Here is a 27,035-nt window from a genome sequence, read left to right on the forward strand (position 1 = left end):
AATATTTTTAAAAAATAGGAGATCAAGGAATGGCACCATCTAACAATATTTCAGACTCTGATGGAATCTAGCTCAAATTCCTTGAGGGAAACCAGGACAAGAAATCTGTGACTCTTTAAAAGACACACAGTGCAATATTTAGAAAATATTCAGAACCAGGGGAAGTGGTAATAGACTCGAGAGAAAATTCTACCTGCAGTGTCATTTGTTGAAAATAGTAGCAATCCTCTGAGATGAATGCAGAATCTTGCTGTTTGCAATTATTGGAGCAGGAGAAATACTTGGGTGGGAATGCAAAAAAGGTGTTTGGTTGTTTCATATTTGTGCTGCCTTTTCCCCATTGTCTGTAAATGTTCAATGCATAAATGTTTGTGAATTTCACACAGGAAAAAACAATTTTCACACCTTCATAGAGAGCTAACACAGGGAGTGTGCATCAGTTAAATCATACTGAAGCTGTCATAATTCATAAACATAATGCCCTGTTTGCAAAATATTTTAGAACAAAATAAACAGTTAAATTCATCAAGTAATTCATTCATTCAGAATGCATTTTACCAGCTCTGGCAATTAGTTTTAAATTTGTCTTTTTTTTTCCTTTAAAAGCAAATAATCTCAAGGACTCAAGCCTTGACTAATTTTATTTGTCAATAAAGACATTAGAATGTGAAGAAAATAAAGCAGTCACATAAAACAATGATAGTGGTAGAAAATACTAATCTTCCTGAATAGTCTCAGAATAAATTAAAGTAGGATTATAGTGATTATTATGACTGAGGAAAAATGACTCCATATTATGGCATGTATCTGCGCTCTTCACCACCCCTACCCTCATGTCTTCCCAATCACGTTTGTTTAGTTTACTGATTTTAAAAAAAAAGTGTTTACCACTCCTCGCACCATAGAGCCCATCTATCTGTGGAAGAGCAAAGCTGTATTTTATTCTGCATCATGAATCATCTACAGATTTGCCTTCTAAATTCTGATTCAGAATTTGTTATTGTTAGTGATGATGTATGAAGCAGAAGGGACACGGTTTGTTTTTTCAGATAGTGGATTAAGCTTGCATTGCTGGCAGTTAGAAATATAGTGTTTTGAAGTTGTAAACTGAGCAAATGTGATACTGCAGACATTGATGGAAAATAAATATGCAACACAAGGATGTAATGTTTACAGTCATTTTTGTGTGCATGCCCACACTTTAAAAAGGAGGATGTTTTTAAAAGAAACAACAGTGAAGATAAATATCTTACAGTGGATTGGCAACCTGGCTTTTCCACATAAGGTCCCACATGTGCTGTAGAAGTGTTGTGTTAAGTAACAATATAAAACATTTGTTCTTGCCAGTGTAAATGGGACTAAGCCATGTTTTAATAGTGTTCCCAAATCTTGCAACAGCTGTGCAAAATTGAAGGCACGATTTAGGAACATGGCTGAAGCACTATTGAATCTTGACAGCCGTTGTTCTTCACAGTTTTAACCATGTCAGGACATCACTCATTTGCAACAGGATCTTCTAGCTCAGTAGCTTTATAATGTAGATCATAATGTAATGTTTTCATTTGGTTTGTTTTTGTTTCAAATTAATCCCTTTCCTAAAATAATTTGAATGTTATTAAAAACTTATTTGACTGTCTTAGCTATTATCCTAATGACCACAGTAAAACAGAGAGAACTTTGAGGAATCTCTTCACATAGAGAAAATCAAGGAGGCTGTTAAACCAGTGCAATCCTATAAATGACCAGTTCCTTTACATGCACCCTCTGCCATGCTGTGCAGCAGGGACAAAATCCACAATACAAACCTAATGGCTTCACTTGCTGGAGAAAGGTAACTAGGCAGGGTAATTGGCCTCCTCCCCCAAATAGTTTTGACTAGGGCTGTTGATTAATCACAGTTAATTCACGTGATTAACTCAAAAATTAATCATGATGAAAAAAATTAATCGTGATTAATGACAGTTTTAATTGCAGTGTTAAAAAATACAATACAAATTGAAATTTATTAAATATTGTGGATGTTTTTCTACATTCTCATATACATTGTATTGTGTTAGAATTGAAATCAAAGTGTATATTTTATTACAAATATTTGCACTGTAAAAATGATAAAAGAAATAGTATTTTTCAATTCACCTCATACAAATACTGTAGTGCAATCTCTTTATTGTGAAAGTGCAACTTACAATTGTAGATTTTTTTGTTACATAACTGCACTCAGAAACAAAACAATGCAAAACTTCAGAGCCTATGAGTCCATTCAGTCCCACTTCTTGTTCAGTCAATCGCTAAGACAAACAAGTTTGTTTTACGTTTGCAGGAGATAATGCTGCCCTCTTCTTATTTATAGTGTCGCCAGAAAGTGAGAACATGCATTTGTATGACACTTTTGTAGCTGGCATTGCAAGGTCTTTACTTGCCAGATATGCTAAACATTCATATGCTGCTTCATGCTTCGACCACCATTCCAGAGGACATGCTTCCATGCAGATGACGCTGGTTAAAATAAATGTGTTAATTAAATTTGTGACAACTCCTTGGGGGAGAATTGTATGTCTCCTGCTGTAGTACTCGCATTCTCCCATATATTTCATGTTATAGCAGTCTCAGATGATGACCCAGCACAAGTTGTTCATTTTAAGAACACTTTCACTGCAGATTTGACAAAACGCAAAGAAGGTACCAATGTGAGATTTCTATTGATAGCTACAGCACTCGACCCAGTGTTTTAGAATCTGAATGGCTTTCCAAAATCTGAGAGGGATGAGGTGTGGAGCGTGCTTTCAGAAGACTTAAAAGAGCAACACTGTAATGCAGAAACTACAGAACACAAACAACCAAAAAAGAAAATCAATCATCTGCTGGTGGCATTGGACTCAGATGATGAAAGTGGACATGCGTCGGTCCACACTGCTTTGGATTATTATCGAACAGAACCCATCATCAGCATGGACGCATGTCCCCTGGAATGGTGGTAGAAGCATGAAGGGACATGTGAATCTTTAGCACATCTGGGATGTAAATATTGTGCAACACTGGCTACAACAGTGCCATGAGAACACCTGTTCTCGCTGTCAGGTGACATTGTAAACAAGAAGTGGGCAGCATTATCTCCTGCAAATGTAAAACAAACTTGCTTGTCTTAGCGATTGGCTGAACAAGAAATAGGACTGAGTGGACTTTCAGGCTCTAAAATTTTACTTTGTTTTATTTTTGAATGCAGTCTTTTTTATACAATTCTACATTTGTAAATTCAACTTTCATGATAAAGAGATTGCACTACAGTACTTGTATTAGGTGAATTGAAAAATACCATTTATTTTGTTTTTTTTACAGTGCAAATATTTGTAATAAAAAAATAAATATAAAGTGAGCACTGTACACTTCGTATTCTGTGTTGTAATTGAAAGCAATATATTTGAAAATGTAGACAACATCCAAAAATATTTAAATAAATGATATTCTATTATTGTTTAATGGTGCTGTTAATCGTGATTAATTTTTTTTAATCGCTTGACAGCTCTTGTTTTGAATCCAAAAAGATCCACACAGCAGACAGACTATGTGGGAAAGGGAAACGTGGCTAGGAAGAGAAGTTGCATTAAGTGATATTCCCTTCCACCACATGAATCTTAAGCAGTAAAACATGAAGGAGGTTAATCTGGCTGCATGTTTTGTACACATTAGGCCACAGAGAACACCATGGTCTAGCCAGTCAGTGACAGCATTATTACTGGCTCAGTCACGCTGACCTGGCTGGAGGGAGAGTGCTTCCACAAAGCTGAACAAATGCTGAGGGGTTGACATTTTTACCAGATGGCTCTCTGCTCTTCTGTATGGTTTTTTGGTGCCACCTCCTGCTTACTCCATGCCGCCGGCATCAGAAGGAAGAAGTTTCTCACATAATCGAAGATCAGTTATTGTTACATTATCTTCCCAAAACCATGTGATAGCACAAATGTGTTCTAATTATAGACCAGACTCCATTATAAATGAGGATCTCAAAATATACAGAAATATTTAAAAAACAGGTGAATAAGCAGAGAGGTACTGTTATGCATACGACTTAAATTCAGAATGAGGACAGAAACAACACCAATTAACTTTATCTGACTGTACGATATATCTTCTTTTCTCCACAATTCCAGCCACTTAAGAACCTGGGCAAATAAACCATGACCCCCACCTTTTTTGGGGGGTACTGATGCCATACAGACTCTGGCAATGAAACCTGTTTGTCAGCACTGGGAAAGGAAAATGTTGGAAGTGCTGTTGGATGCAATTATTTAGATATCCTATTTTATCAGAAATGTAGTTTGCCACCTTCAAATGCTACAGTATTCCTGCCTCATTCCCTGCAAATACCATGATGTTTTACTTAATTTCCTTATTGTCACAGGGCTTACTACTCACCGCTGTGGCACCTTCTTGTAGCTCAGCTGCAGATGAGCTCTCTACCAGTCTGACTCCCCCTCCTTGGATTGCACACCCTAGGGCATCTCTTTCCGGATGTGATTGTTCACGGTTCATGACGGAGTGTGCTCCCTCTTCATGGCTTGTCCCTTCAGATAGTCACTCTAGTTTTTCCCTTCCGGGATATCAAAGTCCCTTTAGATAAACTGTCTCAAGCAGTCTACTTATCCACAGCCAAGGCTGTGCCACTTCTCTAGGTGCTGGTAGAGGAATCCGGGCTCACCCACTCCAGGGACCCTGTGTCTAGCAACCATGGTCTGTACAATCTCAAACCCTGTTGCTGTTCCCCTGGGCTCCTTCCTACCTTTCCTCCCTATTTTTCAGCCCCCTGCTGGGTCACCACTGGAGTGTCTTCTGCTTACTGTGGCTACTTTACGTCCTCTCAGGTTCTTGCCATTCCCAGTCTGTATTCCCAGGCATGATCCCAGGGCTTATTTTCCCGTAGAACTTCTCCTTGTCTCTTGCCAATTCCCATCCTCTCTAAGGAGAGATTTCAGAGCTACTGCTGTCCACATCTTTTTTTGTTTTTCCTGTTGTTTTATGGTACAGCAGACTCAGCATGTGAGGCTATGAGCATCACCTACTGCAGTTTTTGCATTTTAAAAAAAATCTGTATCCTCCTACCCTGTCCTGTAGCATTTGAAAAGCTAAGTAATGCCTTTTTAATTCTACCCCTCTTTCCTGGTACTCTCTGCAATCCCTTCAGACTATATTCTTTTACCTGAAGGGTTTCGGTTCTTCATAGAGAATCTTTCTTTCTATGTCATTCTGCCTGCATTGCTACAGCAGATACTCAACTGTTTCTTGGACTTTGTGTGTATCGCACAATGCATCTTTGTGCTTTGTTTAGTAAATATAAATTACCATTCAGCTCACAATGACCTGTGTGATAGACCCAGGCCAGTTCACTTCTTTTATCATAGCTATTAAGTAGCCCATTATCCTCAACTTTAAGATGTATTTCGTAGAACCCGCATCCTTTTTTCCTCTTAGGTCCATGTTTCTTGCCATTCCTTCTTAAGTTCCCTCTTAACCAAGCTTTTGAAGTTCCATTTATTCAGCGGGACTGTTAAATCAACCTCCTAGTTTTTAAGGCATTTTTTGGCTGCTTTATCTGCCATTTTGTTGCCCGGAATCCTAACGTGTGACGGAATCTGCCCTATTACTGTGGTATACCAAGTTGTACTATCGCTGTAGTTAAGAACAGTATTTTATTGATTAAATCATTCCTGCTTTTTGAGGCTTCCTTCCTAATTGCCATTATACCCGACAAAGAGTCGGATAGGATAGAAATCATAGTTGGGTATACATCCCTTGTCCAGGGCAGTGCCAACAGTGTGTCTGTCAATTTGGCTGTCATAATACCCCAAAATTAGATAGTCTCACAAATCTTTTAATTCCAACTTCAAGACTATAAAGGGCCATTCTGACTACCTGTGTTGTCATCCCTAGATCCATCAGTGTAGATTTGGCAATGCTGACCTCATTTGCCCTGTACAAACTCATAAACTGTGTTGTTGTCATATTTGACGGCCATGCTCTTCCCTTTGTTTTCTCATATAATTTCAAATCCACAATTGGAGAGACAACCATCCAATCATAGTTTGATTTCACACAATTAAAGATTTTAATTTCTTCTAGACCTTCCTTTTCATCCAAATATTTTTCTCACCTTTCGACTGTTACCCTGTGGGAGTTTGTGGAGCCCTGTTACTTTTTGTCTAGTTAATTCCCAACAGTCCTCATCTATTATTCTAGTATGCTTATCTCCACTATTTCCATTAACCTTAGCCCAAAAGGTCAACTCTAATCTATTTCATCCTTCAATTATTAGGCATTTCTCTGGTTGCTATCTGCAGCACACTCAACAGAGTCCTAATATTCATACCACATGCACTTCATGGAGCTTAGGCTTGGATCAGCTCAAATTTTTTTTTAGTGTTGATTGAGAAGCTGAATTAAAGGTTTGGCATCCATAATCTAAAACTGATGCCCCATATACTGTCAGCAACGTGTTATCTGCACCCCAGTTCTCAGCAATACCTTAAGCAGATTTATCCTATCTTTACATTTAGTCTTGATATTATCTGTATGACCCTTCCAAGTTAGTTTGTTATTGAATATAACTCCAAATAATGTAAAATTTTGAACCACCTGTATTTTTTCTGTAAAGAGATATAGGTTACATTCTTCCCCAATCTTCCTTTTTGTGAAGATCATTCCCTTTGTGTTTGCAAGGGAGAACGTAAATCCCCAAATATCTCCACCTTCTCAAATCCACCTGAGCATCTCGTAGTTTCTCTCCACAGCTATGTTAAGTCTTCTGTGTTTGGCCCGTATAACACAGTCATCCACAGATAGAGTAATACCTATTCCTTCCCGTATATTCTCTGTGAGGTCATTAATCATAATGTTGTAACAAGGTTAGGCTGATAACACTCGCCTGTGGAATGCTGTTAGTAAGTTTATAAATATTCTGCAAAGCCACCCCCTACCCTGACTTGTATGGTTCTGTCATTTAAATAGAACCAGAACATTCTTCCTCTTATTCCAACTGCATCTAGTATAAAGCAAGCCTTCCTTCTGTAGCATGTCATAGGCTTTTTCAATGTCCAAAAAGACAGCTACCATAACTATCTGTTCCTTGTGATTTTTTGTCTTAATGTTTCTAATCTTACAATATGATCAACTGTGTATCATCCTTTCCTGAAACCACTCTGTACACAGTTTATAATTTCAGTTTGACCAGGTATGCTACTAAACACTTGTATCATTTTCTCCCTAATTTTGCCCACATAGAATGTGAGGGCAATAGGTCTATTTGCCTCGGGTCTTATGCCTATTTTGCCAGGTTTTCCTGTTGGTGTAGTCACTGCTTGCTTCCATTCTGACAGTAGTATTCCTTTTCCCCATGTATTATTATGTAATTTCAATCAAACTCCTAAACTCCCTTCCAGTAGGTGCTTAAGCATTGCATTGCATATGCTATCTTTACCTGGGATTGTACTTTTACGTGTGTGTGTAGCATTTTTTGAGTCCCTGCATGCTGAAATTTTCTTTTAGTACACCATTTATATAATCTACCCAGCTATATAAGAACTCTCAATTTTTTGTTCACGCTTTACTTTGATTTGTATAACTACTAACTTTTTGGAACTCTTGAGCTAAAATGTCTGCTTTTCCTAAGTTAGAACTTTTGACTTTATCATTTACTATAAGACCAAGTAAGTATAAATTTGTTTTTACTCCATACACCATTTGTTTTTAACTTTTCTACATCTCTGAAACCTTGAAATCTTTGTTCATTTTCCCACAGTACTTTCTCCAAGTCTTTCTTTGCCTTTTTAATTCTTTGTCAACATAATTAAGACCTTCCTTTATAAGTACACAGACTCCTCCTCTTGTATTTCTCTGTCATGTCTGACTACGTCGTATCCTGAATTTCTAAACTTGAGGTTTCTCACTAACCATGTTTTTTGTACACATATCACATCTGATCTGTTTTTTTTTCCATTTCAAAAACAGTGCTCCTTAATTCCTGACCATGTGTAAATACATTATGTGCATTCCAGCAAAAAAAAAAAAATAGAACCATGTTGTTTAAATACATTACCTTCATTTAAAATTGCATTAATATGGTCTATTGAGAGAGTGCTTATATACAAATATTTATGTGCCGCTTTTGTTATAATTTTTATTCTTTTAGTTGTCTTCCCTGTATGTAAAGTGCAACTAATCACTTCTGTCCTAAATACGATATATTTCTCTTTGCCTACAAGCAGTACATCTTCATCTGTTCCCCTTATTTTACCTTTCCTGCCCTGAACTGTACTGCTGTTGTACCAGTAGCTCTTCTCCCTCTCTGGTATTTTCCTCTTTCTCCACATTCCAGTGTAAATATCTTTTGGTAGCTTCTGCATAGGATATTTTATGGATAGTTTTAATGTTCTCTGTGTCTCTAGTTCATTCTGCTGTAGGCTGCACTGTGCTTATCTCCACAATTGCTGCAGTTTAGGTTCTGTTTCTTCCATACAGTTCTCTCACAAGTGTTCTGCTCCACATCTACCACAACTCATTTTCCCCTTACAGACAACTGGCACATGCTCAAACCTTGGAAATTTATAACATTTCAAAGGGGTCGGGATATGTGCTTTAACCCAGTAGCATTGATATCCTATATTAACCTAATAAGGCAGCGTTGTACCTTTAAATGTTGTTCATATGGCCTTGAATGGTTTGTGTTCTCCCCTTTTCCTGTTTATCAGTTGCTTAACCAACAGCAATTGGTCCTCACCTATATCCCTTTCAATTTTATCCTCAGTCATCCCTTGTGAAACCTCATACCTTACTCCTCTTTCTTCTGTCACACACTTAGGTAGCTGGCAAATTACTTTTATTTTCCTTAGTAGTTTTAAGAAGTTTCACAGACTGTTTCTACTTTGCCTAATCACAGTGTAAGCTATGACTGCGTGTTGCGGGGAGGGACTGGTACTAGCTGGACAAGGAAAGTGAAATGGGAGCTGGGGCGGGGGGTTAGAACAGTGGAAATGAGAGCTAGGGGTGGAAGGGAGATTTGGGACTTGGGGTGGAGGGGCTGGGACTGGTTGGACAAGTGGACTAGGAACTGGGTAAGGAAACAAGTGGGGTGGGGAAGCCAGTTTTGGGGGTTACAGTGCGATTGGATGAGGGAGGGGGGAGGCTGGGACTGGTTGGACAAGGAACCGTCGGGGAGACTTGAGGCCACATCTTCACTAGAAACGTGGCAGGGGCACAGCCACAGCACTTTGGGGTGGACACTCTTGACAGTGAGACAAGGCGGTCTCCCGTTGCTGTCGTAAATCCACCTCCCCCAGAGGTGGTAACTAGGTCAACAGAAGAAAAATTCTGTCAAATTAGTGCTGTCTACATGGGGAGCTAGGTTGGTTTAAGTACTTCACTCAGGGGTGTGGATTTTTCACACCCATGAGCGATGTCGCTGGGTTGACCTAACTTTTTAGTATAGACCTGCCCTGAGACTGGATGAGGAGCCTGGGGAGAAAGACTGGAATTAGGAGCTAAGGAGGAAGGGGAAGGAGGATGACTAGAGACCAGGAAGAAAGGGAGAGAGACAGATTGAATTGGAGCTTGGAGAGGGAAACTAGGACTGATTGTGCAGGGAGATTTCTTGGGGCCCCCAAGGCTGTGAGTCACCCTGTTACCACCTGCCTACAGCGTGAGGAGTCTTCCCTGTGTCTTCCTAGCACAACCAGCTTATCAGCCATTCAAGCACCCTCCTCTGGGCTACATGAGCTATGTCTTTGCCTTGTGGGTTGATAAATGATGCACCGCAGCCCCCTGTCACCTGTGGTATTCAGTCCCTATCAATAGATACCCACAGAAATCCCAGATCCTCTATTCTCAAAGTTAACCAGTTTCACCTTAGACCACAGCTCCTGTATTGTGCACAGCACTTGAGTTCAATTATAAACAAAGGACATTTAAGAAAAAACAGAAATTAAAATAAAAATCAGTTAAGATAGGAACGGCCATACTGTCAGACCACTGATTTATCTAACCCAGTATCCTGTCTTCCCAGAGTGGCCAATGCCAGGTGCCCCAGAGGGAATGAACAGAACACTTCATCATGAAATGATCCATCCCCTGTCACCCATTCCCAGCTTCTGGCAAACAGAGGCTAGGGACACTTGAGAGCATGGTTTTGCATTCCCTGTAAGAAAGGATAACAAATGGTTACATATAAAACAAAATTGTAACACACTTTCTAGAGACTAAACTTAACTAACAAGGCATTCCCCTAGCTCCTACAAAATAGCTTACCACAAATAGTTTCCCCAGTTATTCAATAAGATTAGCTGAGACCTCTTCTCATAAAATCAAGCTCAAAGGCCGCTTGTCCCCACAGATTGAATGTTTGTATGTACCCCAGAGATAGTTCTAAAAGTTCACTGTGTTACCCCTAAACAAGATAACTCCTGCTGTTTACCTCATCCTATTAATTTCCTGTCTTTGAAGATTTTACAATCCTTCATTAGCATTTGGCTCAGTGGATGAATGGATGCCCATTGTGAACCATACAGTACTCCATTTGCATATAACCAGCCGGAGTGAGGGAAGCGTCCATTCCCCCTTGTCTGCCAGGAGTATGTGGATTATTGGGAATGGGCGTCAGGGGATGGATCACTTTATGGTTACTTGTTCAGTTCATTCTCTCTGGGGCACCTGGCATTGGCCACTGTCGGAAGACAGGATACTGGGCTAGATGGACCTTTGGTCTGACTCAGTATGGCCATTCTTATATTCTTATTACCTTTTGGTGATCTGTCTTACTTAACTCTTAGACCTAGGGAATGTAATTTTAGCATATATACATAACTCCTTAAATATCTATCACTCCTATATACTTCTTGCAGTGATTAAGAGGAGCAGTATGACACAGTCTTTCATTAGAGTTCTTACATGAATAATGTCATCAAGAGGCCCCAAGTCATAAAGACAAAGACTGGGAACGTGATCTGATAGAGTGTGGGGGGGAGAAGAAACAGGAGTGGGACAGAGACAGATTGGCGGGGACAGGACAGAAGAGGTCATGCTTGAGGAAAATATTACGAGAACTTGTGCCCCCTAGATAACACCCCCCTGCAGATCTTGGAATGGAGTGATGTTTCCTGAAACTCACCATTCCCCTGCTGTCAGCAAATATCAGTGAAATCTACTGGCAATGCGTGAGTCTGATCCCCCTCAGTGTTGGTCCACGTAGAGGATGACAAGCTATTATTGCTATCTGTTCTTCATTAGCTCAAAAGTGCAGAGACCTGTGTCAGGGATCTAAGGTTGCACCACTGCTGATGATGTGTGGGTGTTGGTATAATGCCTCGTGATTGATTTGCTGTTTTCTCAGCCTGCTTTTTTAAAAGCCCAGGAAATTAAACAAAATAAAAAGAACAACGTTTGCCAAGTCAAATACTCAGTCTTTAATTATATGATCACATATATTTTTTCCATAGAACCCTTGACTCATTTAGAGCACAGGCTGGACCTGCCCTGTGGATGAATAAGGGTTGTGTAGTAAAGAAGACAAGTGTGTGTAGGACCCTTGCTTCATCTGTTGCAAAAGATGGAATGCGTCTCGGAAATGAGGCAGAGGTCTGTAATAAGAGAAGGAATGGTCTTATGGTTGAATACTGCCCTGGAGAATTTGATTCTGTCCCTGACTCTGCCACAGATTTCCTATGTGATGGTGACTAAGTCAATGAAACCAAACTTTCACAGGTGGTCTTTGTGTGTTCCTCATTTTCTAGGAACCCTAGAGTCAGTACTGCTGAGCACTCACTGCTGCAACTGAAGCCAATGGGAGCTTTGCTTTGAATATATGAAGTGAGGTATAGTGCTAAGTACTCTGAAAAAACAAGTCCTAGGTGTCTCAGACTGGGCACCTAAAACTAGTGGATGCTTTTTACCTTAATCTCTGCTTCAGTTCTCCATCTGTAAAACTGGGATAGTGCTACCCGCTCATTCCACAGGGGTGTTTTGAAAATAGATTCATTAATGTTTGCGAAGCAAGTAGATGCTGTAAGGTTGAGCATCACAGAAAAAGCCAATGAGAAAATGAATAATTTGTCTTCAGAGTAGGGTTTGAATAGTGTACAGTAATTAAGGTCTAAGCCAGACACTGAACAATAAAGATAAAACAAAATATTGACTAGCTGCTCATTAATTGAGCACTGTGCATCCTGTGCACTGAATGAGGCAGGAGTGCTGTGATAAAAATAGTATGTGATCACATAATTAAAGACTGTATCATAATGTATTTGCACAAAGAGGTCAAATTAAGGTTGCAGAGACAACCTTAACGCTGATGTTTCCTAACTTTTGACTGTTCGGCTTTGCAACCTTAATAATTTTCTTTTAATGGACTTTTGGGTGTCATTTCCTAGGATTTTTTTTAAAAAAAGCAAACCAGAAAAAGAGGAAAAATAAGCACACATAAATTCCATTATATGGCATCATATTGAAGTCCCTATTATTCATAACAGAGGTGGAAACGTAAGATCCACCACTTGAGCTAATAGAGTAATTAATAGCAATAGTAGTTTGAGATCCTCAATGTGGACCAGCACTAGACTGGGCTTTCACAGTGGGTGACTCAGACATTTGCTTATAGCAGAGAAATGGTAACACTCAGGGATGTTGGGTTGTATTCTAGGCTCTGGCAGGAAGTATGCTTTAGTAGGAATATACTCTTCTTCCCTGTTCCCTCCAATATGTCCCTGTCCCAGCCCTGTCTCTTTCCCCACCACTGGCTTCTCATCTGAGTCCCATTTTCCTCACATTGTCCGTACCAATCTCCACTCCTCAGGTCTTCTGATCTCAGTCGCAGTCTCCTTGCTCAGTAACTCCTAGCCTCACGCCCTCCAGACTCCCTGTCCTTGCCTCCTTACTCAGCCAGTCTGTTTCCTCCTTCACACCCTGACCTGTGTATCTTCCTCTTCACCCCACCCTCCAGTGTCCAGCTGCCTCTCCCCACATCTGTGTTCCCTATCATCCCTTGTTTCAAGTCCCAGTCTCCTTCCTCAAGCATCTCATTCAGTCTGTGTCCTCATTTCCCCAAACTCCTTGTCCCTTTGCCCAGCCAGCTGCAGTTCACCCCACACATGCTGGCTCCTTGTCAGATATGTCTCCCTTCCCTCCACCTGTTCCCCCACCCCACTTGTTCCTAGTCTCCTTGCCCAGCCAGTCCCAGTCTCCATCTCTGCTCAGCCTCCTGTCCCAGTCTTCACTCCCTGGCTTCTTGTCCCAATCTGTATTCCCAGCCTTCCATCACAATATCCTTGGTCAGGATCTTGTCCCCTTTGCATCTGAAGCAGACAGGTTCCCCCTCCACCCAGCCTGAGTACCAATAGGAGAGTCACTCTGCCACCCTGGGCTGGAGTAGCCATTACAGGGAAAGTCTGGGTTTGCCTCTGTAGCCCTGGGCTGGAGGGAGAATGCTCAGTCGCTCTGGTGGGGATGGTCAGTGTGGTCAGCACTAGGAGAGACTCGAGCATGCTCCGTGAGGATGGAATCTTTCAAGATTTTAGCTGCTAAACTCTATAATTTAGCTGAATTTGGCCAAGTTTTCATGGGGCAAAGGCACATCCATGACACAAAGGGCATGCATGCACACACACTGCCAAATTTCAAGTCCTTATTCCAAAGTATGGACATTTTCCAAAATATTTCAACCTGAGGCTGATAGCCAGCATGGAAAATTTCAGTCCAAATGGTTTGTGTGGCAGAGCTATAAGCAACTGAAAACAAGGTCTTATAATGGGAAGTGTTAGACAGCCTTAATAATAGGCAGTGCTCCCAGCCTTTCCTATATTTCTTCATGTTGTTATAATATTAAAATTTGAAAAGAGTGAACATTAACTTCACTTCCCCTTTCTGTGAGTTAAAACTATTCCTGAGTTCCAAAATTTGTTTCCATATCTGGATTTTCCCAAAACTTAAGATGTTTGGATGCAGTTTTTTGACCTCCACTTTAGCAGGTACTTATAGTCAGTTATGTACCTTGTTGGAGCAGGGCTTTGTTTTGCTGCATCCATAGTTCATATCCCCTGAGTTTCACTTTGAATTTTTGACTTCAAATAGTGAAACTCCAACTGAAAATGCAATCAGAACTGCGAAGTCTCATCTTATTTTTTGAAGCAATACACAAGATTAGCAGAGTTGCCAGTTGGAGCCATAAATTGGCCTGTATTTGTTCACTACGCCCTCAAAGCACTTTTTTAAAAAAAACTGGGCTTAGAATCAAATTTATAGCGAAACTAGAAATCAGATGAGTTTCCAGGGGTTTAAGATTTCAATGTACATATAGACAGGTTTCAGAGTAGCAGCCGTGTTAGTCTGTATTCGCAAAAAGAAAAGGAGTACTTGTGGCACCTGTGATGGGGCAAGGCCAGATGGCTATGGAAAAGTAGTGGGAGATAGATATATTAGCTCCAGGCTAAACAAATTCCTGGTACCAGGATAAGTGATATGGCAGCTACTCCAGGTCAGGTAAGACACCTGGGGCCAATTAAGAACTTTCCAGAAGGCAGGGAGAAGGCTAGGTTGATTGGGACACCTGAAGCCAATCAGGGGCTGGCTGAAACTAGTTAAAAGCCTCCCAGTTAGTCAGGTGGGTGTGCATGCCAGAAGCTGTGGGAGGAAGTTGCACTGCTGGAGAGGCTGAGCAGTACACACCATATCAGGCACAAGGAAGGAGGCCCTGAGGTAAGGGTGAAGTGGAGCTTGAGGAAGTAAGGGCTGCTGTGGGGAAGTAGCCCAGGGAATTGTACATGTCGTGTTTCTAAAAGGTCAGCTACCATAGCTGATACTATTAGGGTCCCTCGGCTGGAGCCCGGAGTAGAGGGTGGGCCCGGGCTGCGCCCCGCCCCCCACCTTTGCCCCCTGATTAATCACTGAGACTGGGAGACAACAGAGACTGTGCAAGGAAGGATAACTTTTCCTCACCGGCTTATGATGAAAATGGCTCCGTAGACTGTGACCCTTGTCTCTAGAGAGAGAAGGGTTATGTGGAGGGTCACAGTGAGCCTCTGAGGCTAGTGAAATCTGCCAGGAAAGGCAGGACCCACGGAGGCAAGGACAGAGCTTTGTCACACACCTTAGAGACTAACAAATTTATTTGAGCATAAGCTTTCGTGAGCTACAGCTCACTTAATGCATCTGATGAAGTGAGCTGTAGCTCACAAAAGCTTATGCTCAAATAAATTTGTTAGTCTCTAAGGTGTCACAAGTACTCCTTTTCAATGTACATATAAGCTTTTCTTATTATGCAGCTCTGGGTCAGCACAGCTTTAATAGGACGCTGAACCTTATATGTGGTATTGAATTATCCCCTAACATATACTTCGAGTGTACCTATGGTATATGTAGCATTTTCATCTCTAATCCTTCCCAGTAAAGATTGATTGCTTCACCTCTGCTGTATTGTCACCCCCATCTGCCTTTATCAAAAATTGCCTGAAAGTACAGTCCATAGGCAAACTGGCCCTGTTGCGGTTCACCTTCTGCTTCTATTTCTGTCTGTTCTGCAAAGCTAGTGCATAAGTCCCAAGTATGTGTATATATATACACTGTGTGTGTCTGTGTGTGTGTATAGATATATACTATGTGGTTTATTTGGATACTTTTGAGTTTTCACTCCATCTTCTTTATTTCTATCAGGGTGGAGTGAATGGCTTGACTGGAGAACTGGAATTTGCCGAAAATGGGGGGAATCCAAATGTCCATTTTGAAATTCTAGGGACCAATTATGGAGAAGATCTTGGCAGAGGCATCCGCAAGGTGAGACTTGATACATTGAATAAGAGTGTAATTTTTGCATGATTTACAGTGTATTTTCTGTCCAAACAGCCAAGTATTTGATTGCAAATGATAAAACAGGCTGTTAGACTGAAAGAAGAACACAAGTGGAAGAAAAGTCTTAAACTTCTGGGTAACCTGCTGGTTCTTTATTGCAAGGAGCCTTACAATAGGTTATGTTTAACAGGGGAGTCCAATTTAATAATGCAGAATATGTTAACTTGTTGTTAGTCCTTCCCAAAAGAGCAGTGAAGCCTGTTCTGTTACAGCTACAACTGCTTTCCAAAACAGTAAATTTTACATTGAAATGCTTTCAGAGCAGCCAGTCGTACACCACACTGCATAAGGTCTGAACGAGGCACTATGATTGTTAGATGAATAGAATTCATAGCTATAGAAACAGAAAACCTACTGCAAAATAAAGTATTGTAGTACTTCGGTATCTGTTTTTCTTGTAATAAGCAGAGAATGATTTAGTAGAAATGATGTTTTATACCATAGCTCTCTGTGATGGGGTCACTACTCACCACCACTGGCGCCTCCCGCTGGTTGCTCCAGGAATTAGCTCTTGTCAGCTGTGGCGCACCCTTGGCGTGTGGTGTCTCGCCCGTTGTCTGTTCTGCTGCCCTGGGACCCACGTTGCTCCCCGCTCGGCGGCATCCTCTTCAGGACATTGCCCTCCAGCAGTGCCATCCCACTCCAGTCTCACCCCCTTCAGGGGGTGGGGGGTTGTTAACAGCAGTCTTTCAGCTTGCACCTCCCTCAGCAGCCAACCACAACCCCAAAGTCTAGCCCCTTACTTCAGGAGCAGGTTGCAGTCTGTCATGGCCAGGTGCAGTTTAAAGGTGGAAGGGGGAGACCCAGGCCCACCTGCTACTCTGGGTCCCAACCCAGGGACCCTCTAGCGGCAGCCTCTCTGCCCTCCTTCTCTCCCTTCTTGTCCAACTATGTTCCCTGGGCCACTTCTCCTTTGGCCCTTTGCACCTTCTTGACCCTTCTTAGCAGGGCCACAGCCTGCAGGTAACCAGGCCGAAGCTCCCCAGAGCCTGCCCAGCACTGCTCTGTCCAAGATGCTAGCTCCTTGCCAGCCAGGGAGAGACCGCCCTCTCCTCTGCTCGGCAGCCTTTATATAGGACCCAGCCTGGCCCTGATTGGCTTCCTCTTCCTTGGCCCTGATTGGCTCTCTACAGGCCTTTGTCGATTGACTGCTGGTCTGCACAGCCTCTCTGGCCTGTTCCAACCCTTTTTCCCATGGGGTGGGGCAGTTGCCCCACCACACGCTCCCATAAGAATAGGTACTATGAGTACTAGACAGAAGGAGGCTTCATGAAATACCATGACTCAGATTTTGTTTAGGAGAATTGTTTCAGTCATAAGAGAAATAATTTATCTTGGCACTTGCGTACTGCTACATTTCCTGCAGAGAAAACTCTCAGTGGGTGAAGGTGGTATGAAAGATGATTGAGGTAAATCTTAAGTTGAGATGATGTTGGTGTCTTGTTTTTGGGCAGTTGTTTCTTCCAAGTGATTTGAGGTAGTATATATAAAGAGACCAACACAGTACCTCTGAGGCAAAATCAAGACTTCTTGGGAACGCTCATCCAACAATTCAAAGATCCCCCCCCACCCCGAAAGGTAACATTGGGACTGCTTGCCATGATGTACTGGGCCACTTTTTATTTCACATAAGTGAGGGACATTAGGTGGCTAACTTAGAGCAAGAGGATGGAGGAAAATGTTTTACTTTGAGTGTGAATAAAAAAAGGAATCTGGTGACATGTGAAAGTCAATGCATGCTCAGCTATGTTGTTCATCTACATACATACTATGATAAAAGGTGCAATATGAACCCAGGAGGGGAAAGGTGTGTCCACAATCCTGAAATACAACTACCTGCTTCTCTACATGTTCCAACAATGGAATTGTTATTCTGTTCATGTTCTGTCAAGTTTTGTGTCATCATCTGTGGCTGATAACTTAATGTACACAATGTGTGCAGCTATATCACCTTGAACAGAGATCCTGTCAGATCTCATAAAATAACAGGGCTGGATCTCAATGTGTCCTTGACAGAGACCCTGAGGACCAAACTGTTGGACCTTTCTTTGCTCTCTGAACAATAACCTGAGTCTGATTTAATATTTTATGAACTTGTTTCATTTTATGTATTTAAAGAACTATTTAGTTTTAAGAGCAACAGACTCATCTTTCCTCTGAACATCCAGTTGTCTTTATTTAACTTAATTAGTTAACTTGGACTCTTTTTTGGCTGCAAGCATGTCTGCTTGAATATTATGTTCAACTCTGGTCACCCTATCTCAAAAAAAATATATATATAGAAGAGACCCAGAGACAGGCAGTGAAAATGAACAGATGCACAGAAAAGCTTCTATATGATGAGAGATTTGAAAAGTTTGCAACAGTTAAGTTTAGAGAGGAAACTCATAAGAGTGGGCATAATAGAGGTATACAAAATAATTAGTAGTGCAGAGATGATCAGTTGGGTACTCCTGTACTCTTTTTCATAATACAAGGACAAGGAGACATTCACCGACACTGAAAGAAAATGCATTTAAAACTGGTCAAAGCAAATACTCTTTCTACCCAGGGCACAATTAACCAATGAAACTTATTGTCACAACATCCGGTTCTGACATTTGGATCTTCTTCTTCTCAATGTATTTTGTGCAATGAACCTTTATAAGTAATACAAATCTCATGTTTTGATGTATAAGCCCAACAGGTATCTTCTTGCAGTTTATAAGAAACTTCCCCTGTGGGCAAATTACTTCATAAATGGTCCATCCTTACACTTTTCTCTGAAGCATCTGATATTGACTGCTGTTAGACACAGAGTATTGGACTAGATGGACTGGTTTGGCATTTTCTATGATTCTCTGTAAATTTGATAATTTATATTTGCAAAGGCCATTTAAAAAGCAGTTATACTAATTCAATATAGATAAGGTAAAATAATGTATTTATTAAATTATATTTATATATTTTGTCAAGAGATTTAAGTTAAATGAGGTCTTAATAATAAATCCAATAAAATATCATCCTTTGATACCAGACTTTTACTACTTGGAGCTAGATTTGAGATAATATTTTCATGTGAAACTGTCCAGATCACAACATTGCTCAGTTGAAAGTTTGAGATAATTAGCCAAATTCATATTTATTCTGATTCAACTTGACTAAAATTGTACTTAATGTCCTGTAAACAAACTGTCAGTGTTGAACACACGTCATGATAATTAGAGGACTCCAATATCTGTGTCATCAGCACACGAATCAAAATGCACTTTGTTTTCTTTTAGAGGACCCAAGCAGAAGCATATATTAGGAACCACGTAAAGCTTTGCATTCCCTTTTTCAGTGGAAGCAAGTCCATGTAGCAAGCTGACTGATATTTCTAAAAAATTGTATTCCATTTTTGGGGGCATTCTATAATTAGCATGTTTTATATAGTTCTAGGGGAGGCTGGAGGGTGAATCTCCCATTGAGTTCAGTGGGGCCAGGATTTTGCAATAAATTAAATGGGTGAAAATCAATGAGATTTAGGTGCCTACATCATTTAGGTGCCTTTGAAAATTTTACCCACCGTCAATGATTTATATCCATGGAAACTTCTTAAATTGTTTGCTTTAAACAAACTTAGAATGGCCTCCTGGCTTTCTAACAGACACATCAAACCATGTAGACATCATGTAGCAATTATTTGGTAGAAGCATTCTCTACAAAACCTTCATGGGGCTGCTCTGTCATTACTAAAAATCACTCTCAGCATTGGAAAGTTCATCTTCATGACAATGGAGTTTACTGTGTGAAGAGATCTTCATTCTGAGAAGAGAAACACAAAAAGTTCCATTAACAAATGCAGCAACAGGGTTTTTTAGCTACTCCTAAAGAGTTGTCTTATGTGTACCACTTGGGATCTGTGAAGACCACAGTCTGGAAAAGTCATCCTGACTAGACATCCTACACACAGCACACGGCTTATATATAACAGGCTGGCAGTATCTGGTGCTTGGGATACAGTAGGCTGATCATTGCTATACTGGATCAATCAAAGCTAACATGGTATGAATGTCCTAAATGAGCTATAGAACTCTTGCTTTTACACATAAAACTGTGGTTGGAGCATGTGCTGCAATGGATATTTTCAATGGGAAACACTGTAGTATTTTTGACATTTGTCAGTTGGCATTTGACCTTTCTGAGAGTATGTATTTTTTTGACATTTACTTTTCAGAATGAGGTGCTTTTATCTATACCACTGATATACAAGCTGCTGTTCCTCTAAATAAGCAGCCAACAAACAAATGAACAAAAGGAGGTTGACTACTCAGAGGAGAATTGTTTTGTATTTTAGTAATATAGAAAAAAGCTCGGCAGGAGAAAAATGTCTTGTGTTTCTCCCAGCATTCCTGTTATTCAAAATAGGTTCCAACTTATACTTCACAGATTCAAAGATATTATCTCTTTCCAGTTCCTGAGAAGAGAAAAATTCTCTATTTTAATTATTTGCTGCCTAGAGTTATCTATAATGTCTTCTGTATTTTTGCCTGTATCTACAATTGTGCTATCATTTACCTTTGTCCTCCATACCTGCTCCTTGTGCTGTCCCATTCCTTTTTCCTGACTACTCCTCTCATCACCTGTTCCCACCGTTGGCTTTATACTGCTCCCAGTGCACAAAACTGTCTCCCTATCTACATCTACCCATCGCTCACTCTCCGCCCCTTCAAAATCTTCCTTAAAATCCAGTTCTCCAGGCAGGGCCCCAATGTAGGGAGCATGTCAGAGGAATTCAGGGATGGGAAGGGGGCAGGAGGAGGCATGTGCCATAGAGATCGTGGACGCAAGAAGCATAGATTAGAGCAACTCTGGAGCTACTTAACATGAACCCAGGCCCGTTCCTCTGAGTGTGAAAGAATGGGAACACAGTGACGAAATTTATTTTCACTACGGATATGTCTGTACTACAAATACCCGAGCTAGCTTTAATCTCGTTAGCGCGGGTACTGGGGCAGCACACACTTCTGTGTGGGCTAGCCCCATAAGCCTCCAGATTCTAGACAGGCTTGTACAACGTGCATGCTGCTTCTGCTGCTGCTTCACAGCTCTGGCACCTGAGCTAGCTAAATTAAAGCTAGCTTTGGGACGCCAGTGCAAACGGCAGTCGCACCCCATGATTGCAGTACCCTAATGGTGAAGGGCTACTACAGCTACCCTTGGAGCTGGGGGTTTTGATTCCCAGTGTTGTAAACATACTTGCCCTAAAGCACTAAAAATAAAAGTGTAACTGTGGCAAGCAGAGGCTAGCCATTTGTCACAGAGTATGAACCCTCGGGATCAAGGACTAAATGTTAATTACGTAGAATGGCTTTTTGATGTTCAAATTGTGTGCTGTTTGAAGCCATTTCTTTCACTCCTATGATGGAGAGGTTTCAAGGTTTAGTATTGCCTGATCCGCAGACAGCACTGGTTCTGTAGGAATGGAAAAAAGAAAAATGGACAGTCAAAAGAGAAAAATAAAAAGAGAGCATGGAAAGGTAAAATGTTTGTGTTGTAGACTGATCCATACTGAACCAGGGAAGGTCAAGATGATGCTAATTGGAAGAGGTAAACACTTTAAGAACAACAGTACCTCACTCTCATTTTGAAAGCATATGGTCCCAGCAGTTAAGTTCCTGTGCAGGCTTGGGATCATGAAAAACTCATAACTAAACCTAGAAAATGCAATAGTGGCTGTTATGGAGGGGCCTTCCATCTCAGGATAGTGAGACTATATTCTTCTTGGATGATGATCTGACCACAGAAGTTCATATATTTGTCACCTCCACGCTGGGTTATTGCAAATCCCTGTTCTTTGTCTTCACTGTATGTGGCAGATGTTCAGAACTTCTGAGAATCAAGTCACTTTTATTTAGGTGTCTAAATATGGATTTAAATGCCTAATTTTAGGTAACACTTTTGAAAACTTGGGCCTTTGATTTTAGTTTTAAAGCTCTACTCCTGAGTACTACAAAGAAAGATTTTAAAACTGAACTGAAGCTTTTAAAGCTTCAGAAGTGACTGCAGGGATTTTCTTCTTCATGGAAAGAATGCAAATGCTCAAACAACAAGAAGGTGAGTCAAAAAGGATGCTTCAGGCCCTTGCTGCTGATTCTCATGGGATTTCTAGGGCATTTGACATAACGTCTCTATATTGAATGATTTGTCAACCGTGCTGGCCCATCTGTAGTTTAAAAGGAAATAGCAGCTACAAAGCATTTTTTAAAAAGTTTGACAATTATCCTGAGCCCAACATAAGTCATGTGATTTGAGAGTATGGAAGGCATTTGGTGGTAATGCCTGACAAATCCGTAATTCTTCAGCATTCTGTCAGTGCCAATGGTAGCATCTTGTTTGCTGATTCAGAGAATGTGTGGTGCTTGCACACACAATCTTTTTTTATGTTTCCATTTAATTGATTGGAGGGATTACTCAGAACAACATACAATTTCTGTTTTTGTTCAGATCAGGCTGTTGTACTCTATTTCTATTCCTGAGGGGTCAATTGCTGTCTTCTACAGTTGATATAAAGATGATTGTTTTATTAACTGTAGAGGTATTGCCATGTTGTCTACTTTATGATCTTTCCTTATGTTTACAGCAATAGCATTCAAATAATATAATAAAAAAAAAGATGCGAAAATTATTCTCTGGTGTAAATTACTTCCTTAACCAGTTTTTTTTTAAACAGTTATGACTCCTTATTCTTATTGGCCTTGTCTTCACTAGGAGAAAGAGTGGGTTTTGACACGTCAGCTAACACAATTAGCATGTCAAAATCCTTGTGTAGATAAAGCATTTACAGTTTTAACATGTTAGCTAGCTGAGATAAACTGTAAGTTCCTCTGTTAAAAATACACCTTTCACTCTTGTGAACATGGTCAAAAGATAGCCAGTTTGCTGTGTGCTGTGGCTGATTAAAAAAACCCAACCATTTCCAGCACTCTCTACTCCTGGCGATAGGATATTGTCAACATTTCTTAAAGTTCAAATGCAGTTTATAATATGAATTCAACTTGCACCATTTGTGGGAGCATTGTTGTGTGATGTATTATTTCGTGAATAGAAAAGAAACTGTGCCATATCTGAACGTTTTCCCCCTAGCATGGATAGAAATGCAAACTTATACATCCTGCATCTTGGCAGGGGGTTAGACTAGATGACCCTCCCTTTTAATCCTATCATTCTGTTATTCATATGTCATCCTCTCTTAGGCACCTATCCATGAAAGCACTTAAGCACATGCTCAGCTTTATGCACATGGATAGCCGTATTGAAATGAACTGGATTACTCTAAGGCTCAAAGTTAAGCATGTGCTTAAGTACTTTGATAGCTCCAGTACTTGAGGGCATGCTTAACTTTAACATAAGTCGTACTATTGAAGTTAATGAGACTACTTACTGGCTTAAAGTTAGGCATGTGTTTATTAACTGTGCTGAACTGAGACAAAGAAATAGCATTTTCTTCTGGCATTCATTTAAGTGCAGTGTGTAGTTACTTCTGGTGTTGAATGAAATGGTGGACTACTTTTTTGCAGAAGATTCTGCGACTTTTCTTTTCATGTTTTCACACCCCAAAATGGCATGCCCTGGTGAAATTTTTGGAAAACGTCAATTTGGCTGCAGAAACAGAGAATTCTGAAATTTTGCATGTCCTCAACACGGAAACAGTTTTGGTTGAAAATGGGCTAGTTCAGGTCAAAAATGCACTCGTTTTTCATGAGAAATAAAACTAAATGCAGATATGACTCTGGTCCAATCCAGAAGTGAAAAAGAGCTCTTACCCATACGCAAAGATGTTAGCATGTCTAATTATAAATGGAGGAACAATTATATATGGAGGAACAATATAGTGGAAACTGTCTTTTTTGATGGATTGCTTTAATTAAAAATGAGGCAATATATTTTATATGCCTTAAATTCTATAGTTCTGTATTTTTATTCAGTTTGTTCGTCATACTGAAAGTTTTTTCCCCAGAGGAAAAATTAAGATGTCTTGGCAGCAAAGAACAAGAAAAAATTGTCTTTCTCCCTTCTAATCTGTTGTTGTTTGCCTACAAGTGTCTTGTGACAATGGAAACTTGAGAATGATTCGTCAAAACAAAAGTGTAATGATCTCTTTTTCATTGCTGTACCTAGGCAACTCCTGATATTATAGGTATATGGGTGGTTGTACTCTTATTTAAATCAAAGTTAAAGACAACACTCCATGGAACACTGCAGAACTTTTTTCTTGTTTTTCACTAAAACCTAATTAGCCAAATATGCCTTTTTAATTCACTGCAGTAGCTTTAATTGGATGAAAATGATAGCAGCAAAAAAATTAAAGTCACAAAATGAATTGAATTAACATAGTGAGTGAGTCCTTATTTACAAGTTATATCCACCTTCTCTTCATTTTTGAGTTCCTTTGCTAGCTTCATATCTGGCTGCAACTGACTGCCAAATTGACCAGTCTTTTGAATTCTGCCACATAGAATATTCTAAACCATGAAGGTGTAGTAAGCACTCTCAGTCATTGTAGTTCTTAAAACTGCATACACCACAATTTTGACCACATGTCAACTACCATTTCTCTCACTATGGCTTTTCTGTATCAGTAACGGATAGGAGTGGGCTCCTATACATGTGCTGAAACTGCTAGCAAATTCTACTGAGTTGTTAGTCTCAAATCTGTAGAATCTGACTATTAACTTTGTATCAGAGACTTTAAAAGGCTGGGAGTTGCAAAGGACTCTACTGAGTTTTCAAAGTTAATTCAGAATTTTGCACTCTACAAAATCCTCTGCCAAGTATAGCAAGGTAAAGGAAGGAGTCACTTACTCATCTTCTTGTTGGAAATACTGCACCAAATTGCAATCATTGCAGCTGATGGGAGAATTGGAAGAAAGATGAAGGAAAAAAGGCAAGACTAGTGGGACAAGAGTCCTTATTTTAAATCTGTAGTAGCTCCATTGATATGTGCAAGGAGGTCAATCCCTGACTTGGGAATGTTGGGGGAAAATGCAGGGCTGGTGTTAAAGGAAAGTCTGCATTTGTTCAGGATGAATTTAAATATAATGATTACCAGCATACTGGATCTGTATAGTAAATACTCTCCAAAAATGCATCTTAACCTATCAGATAAAATAATTCAATATTAAAACCTAGTCCCAATATACACATTGAACTTGGTCTAAAAGCAATAAAGGAATTTAAAAAAAATTGATCCTAATTATGGGGAAGCATATGTTTTCATTATAAATTCCCATTTTTAGTCTAACCAATTTATTTGAGCATAAGCTATCTGATGAAGTGAGCTGTAGCTCACGAAAGCCTATGCTCAAATAAATTGGTTAGTCTCCAAGGTGCCACAAGTACTCCTTTTTTGTTTTTGCGAATACAGACTAAAACGGCTGTTACTCTGAAACCTGTCATTTTTAGTCTGCGCCCCATAACTAGAGAATGGAAAATTGGGTTGCCCTGAAATTAACCATATCGACTCTGAAGGCAAAGGAGAATACAGTTGTCATAAATATAAAGGGAAGGGTAAACACCTTTAAATCCTTCCTGGCCAGAGGAAAAACCCTTTCACCTGTAAAGGGTTAAGAAGCTAAGACAACCTTGCTGGCACCTGACCAAAATGACCAATGAGGAGACAAGATACTTTCAAAGCTGAAGGGTGGGGGAAACAAAGGGTTCTCTCTGTCTGTGTGATGCTTTTGCCGGGAACAGAAAAGGAATGGAGTCTTAGAATTTAGTAAGTAATCTAGCTAGATATGTGTTAGATTCTGTTTTGTTTAAATGGCTGATAAAATAAGCTGTGCTGAATGGAATGTATATTTTTATAATTTAAGGTTTTGCCTAGAGGGATTCTCTATGTTTGAATCTGATTATCCTGTAAGGTATTTACCATCCTGATTTTACAGAGGTGATTCTTTTACTTTTTCTTCTATTAAAATTCTTCTTTTAAGAACCTGATTGCTTTTCCATTGTTCTTAAGATCCAAGGGTTTGGGTCTGTGTTCACTGATGCAAACTGGTGAGGATTTTTATCAAGCCCTCCCCAGAAAAGGGGGTGTAGGGTTTGGGAGGATTTTTGGGGCAAAGATGTTTCTTTCCCTGTTATATATTTGTTAGACAGCAATAAAGTCCAAGGGCAAAAGGTAAAATAGTTTGTACCTTGGGGAAGTTTTAACCTAAGCTGGTAAAAATAAGCTTAGGGGGGTTTTCATGTAGGTCCCCACATCTGTACCCTAGAGTTCAGAGTGGGGAAGGAACCTTGACAACAGTATTTCTGCAGTGTGAAGAAAAGTGATCAAATTGTTTTTGTGTTAGAAATCATTACAAATTACCTTGACTGAAAATGTGGACTTTGTCTACAAGCTTCTACAAGCTCAGAAATAGCTTGTCATTACCACTTAGAATTTGCTTTGTATTTAACCTTCCTTGAAAACATAAGTGACAGTTATATTTGAAACAAATGGGCTGAAATTTAGAAAAAAAAGTAACTATTTTTCTTCTGCGTGGCTTTGAGTCTCATCCTGCTCCCATTGATTTCGGTGAGACCAATTACAATTTCTCAATATGAATATTTTGCCAATGACCTCTGCAGGAGCAGGAGCAGGCACTATGGTCATGTATACACTCGGGAAATTTTTGCAAAAATTTCTCACTGTTGGGAGCCCTAGTCCAGAGAAGCCACAAGCTGCAGTTGACTTTTAAGGCACCATGCTGAATAGTCCTGTTGTGAGTGGGGTTAGCTAACCCAGTGCTAAAACCTCTGGTGGCTGCCAGGAATTCACCTACACCAGAGATTCCAGCATTGCACTGAATCAGTGGTAGCAAGAGTCAGAAATTTTTGAAGCATTTCCTAGTCCAGACTATACCAGTATGTCTGTGGCAGCACGTTGCACTCTGGTTGTAGCTTAAAAAAAGGATCATTTGAGAGGTGACAGGTAACGGATGTCTTTCCTGTAGCTAAAATGGTTGAGGCCTGTATTTCTGGAGCCCGCTGAGGCCTGTATTTTCAGCTCTGCAGATGTGTGGGGCTTATAATGAAGATGCAGTATCCTGTCTATATATAGGTGAGAATTATTTCATTCCCTTTATAATGCCCCCCAAAAAATTCAAGAAAACTCTTCAGATGTTTAGCCTCATTAACACCTACAATGTTGT

General features: G+C 40.2%; 1 protein-coding gene across 2 annotated transcripts in view; it reads left to right on the plus strand.

The window, feature by feature from the left end:
* GRID2 (glutamate ionotropic receptor delta type subunit 2) overlaps positions 1 to 27,035 on the plus strand; it is a 1,026,718-nt gene that overhangs the window by 704,899 nt on the left and 294,784 nt on the right. For both annotated transcript variants that reach the window (XM_077814385.1, XM_077814386.1), the window contains one exon: positions 15,682 to 15,801. In XM_077814385.1, the coding sequence (XP_077670511.1) occupies positions 15,682 to 15,801 (120 nt within the window). The remainder of the gene's footprint in view (positions 1 to 15,681; positions 15,802 to 27,035) is intronic.

This window comes from Eretmochelys imbricata, chromosome 4 (assembly GCF_965152235.1).
Source record: "Eretmochelys imbricata isolate rEreImb1 chromosome 4, rEreImb1.hap1, whole genome shotgun sequence".
Taxonomy (NCBI): domain Eukaryota; kingdom Metazoa; phylum Chordata; order Testudines; family Cheloniidae; genus Eretmochelys; species Eretmochelys imbricata.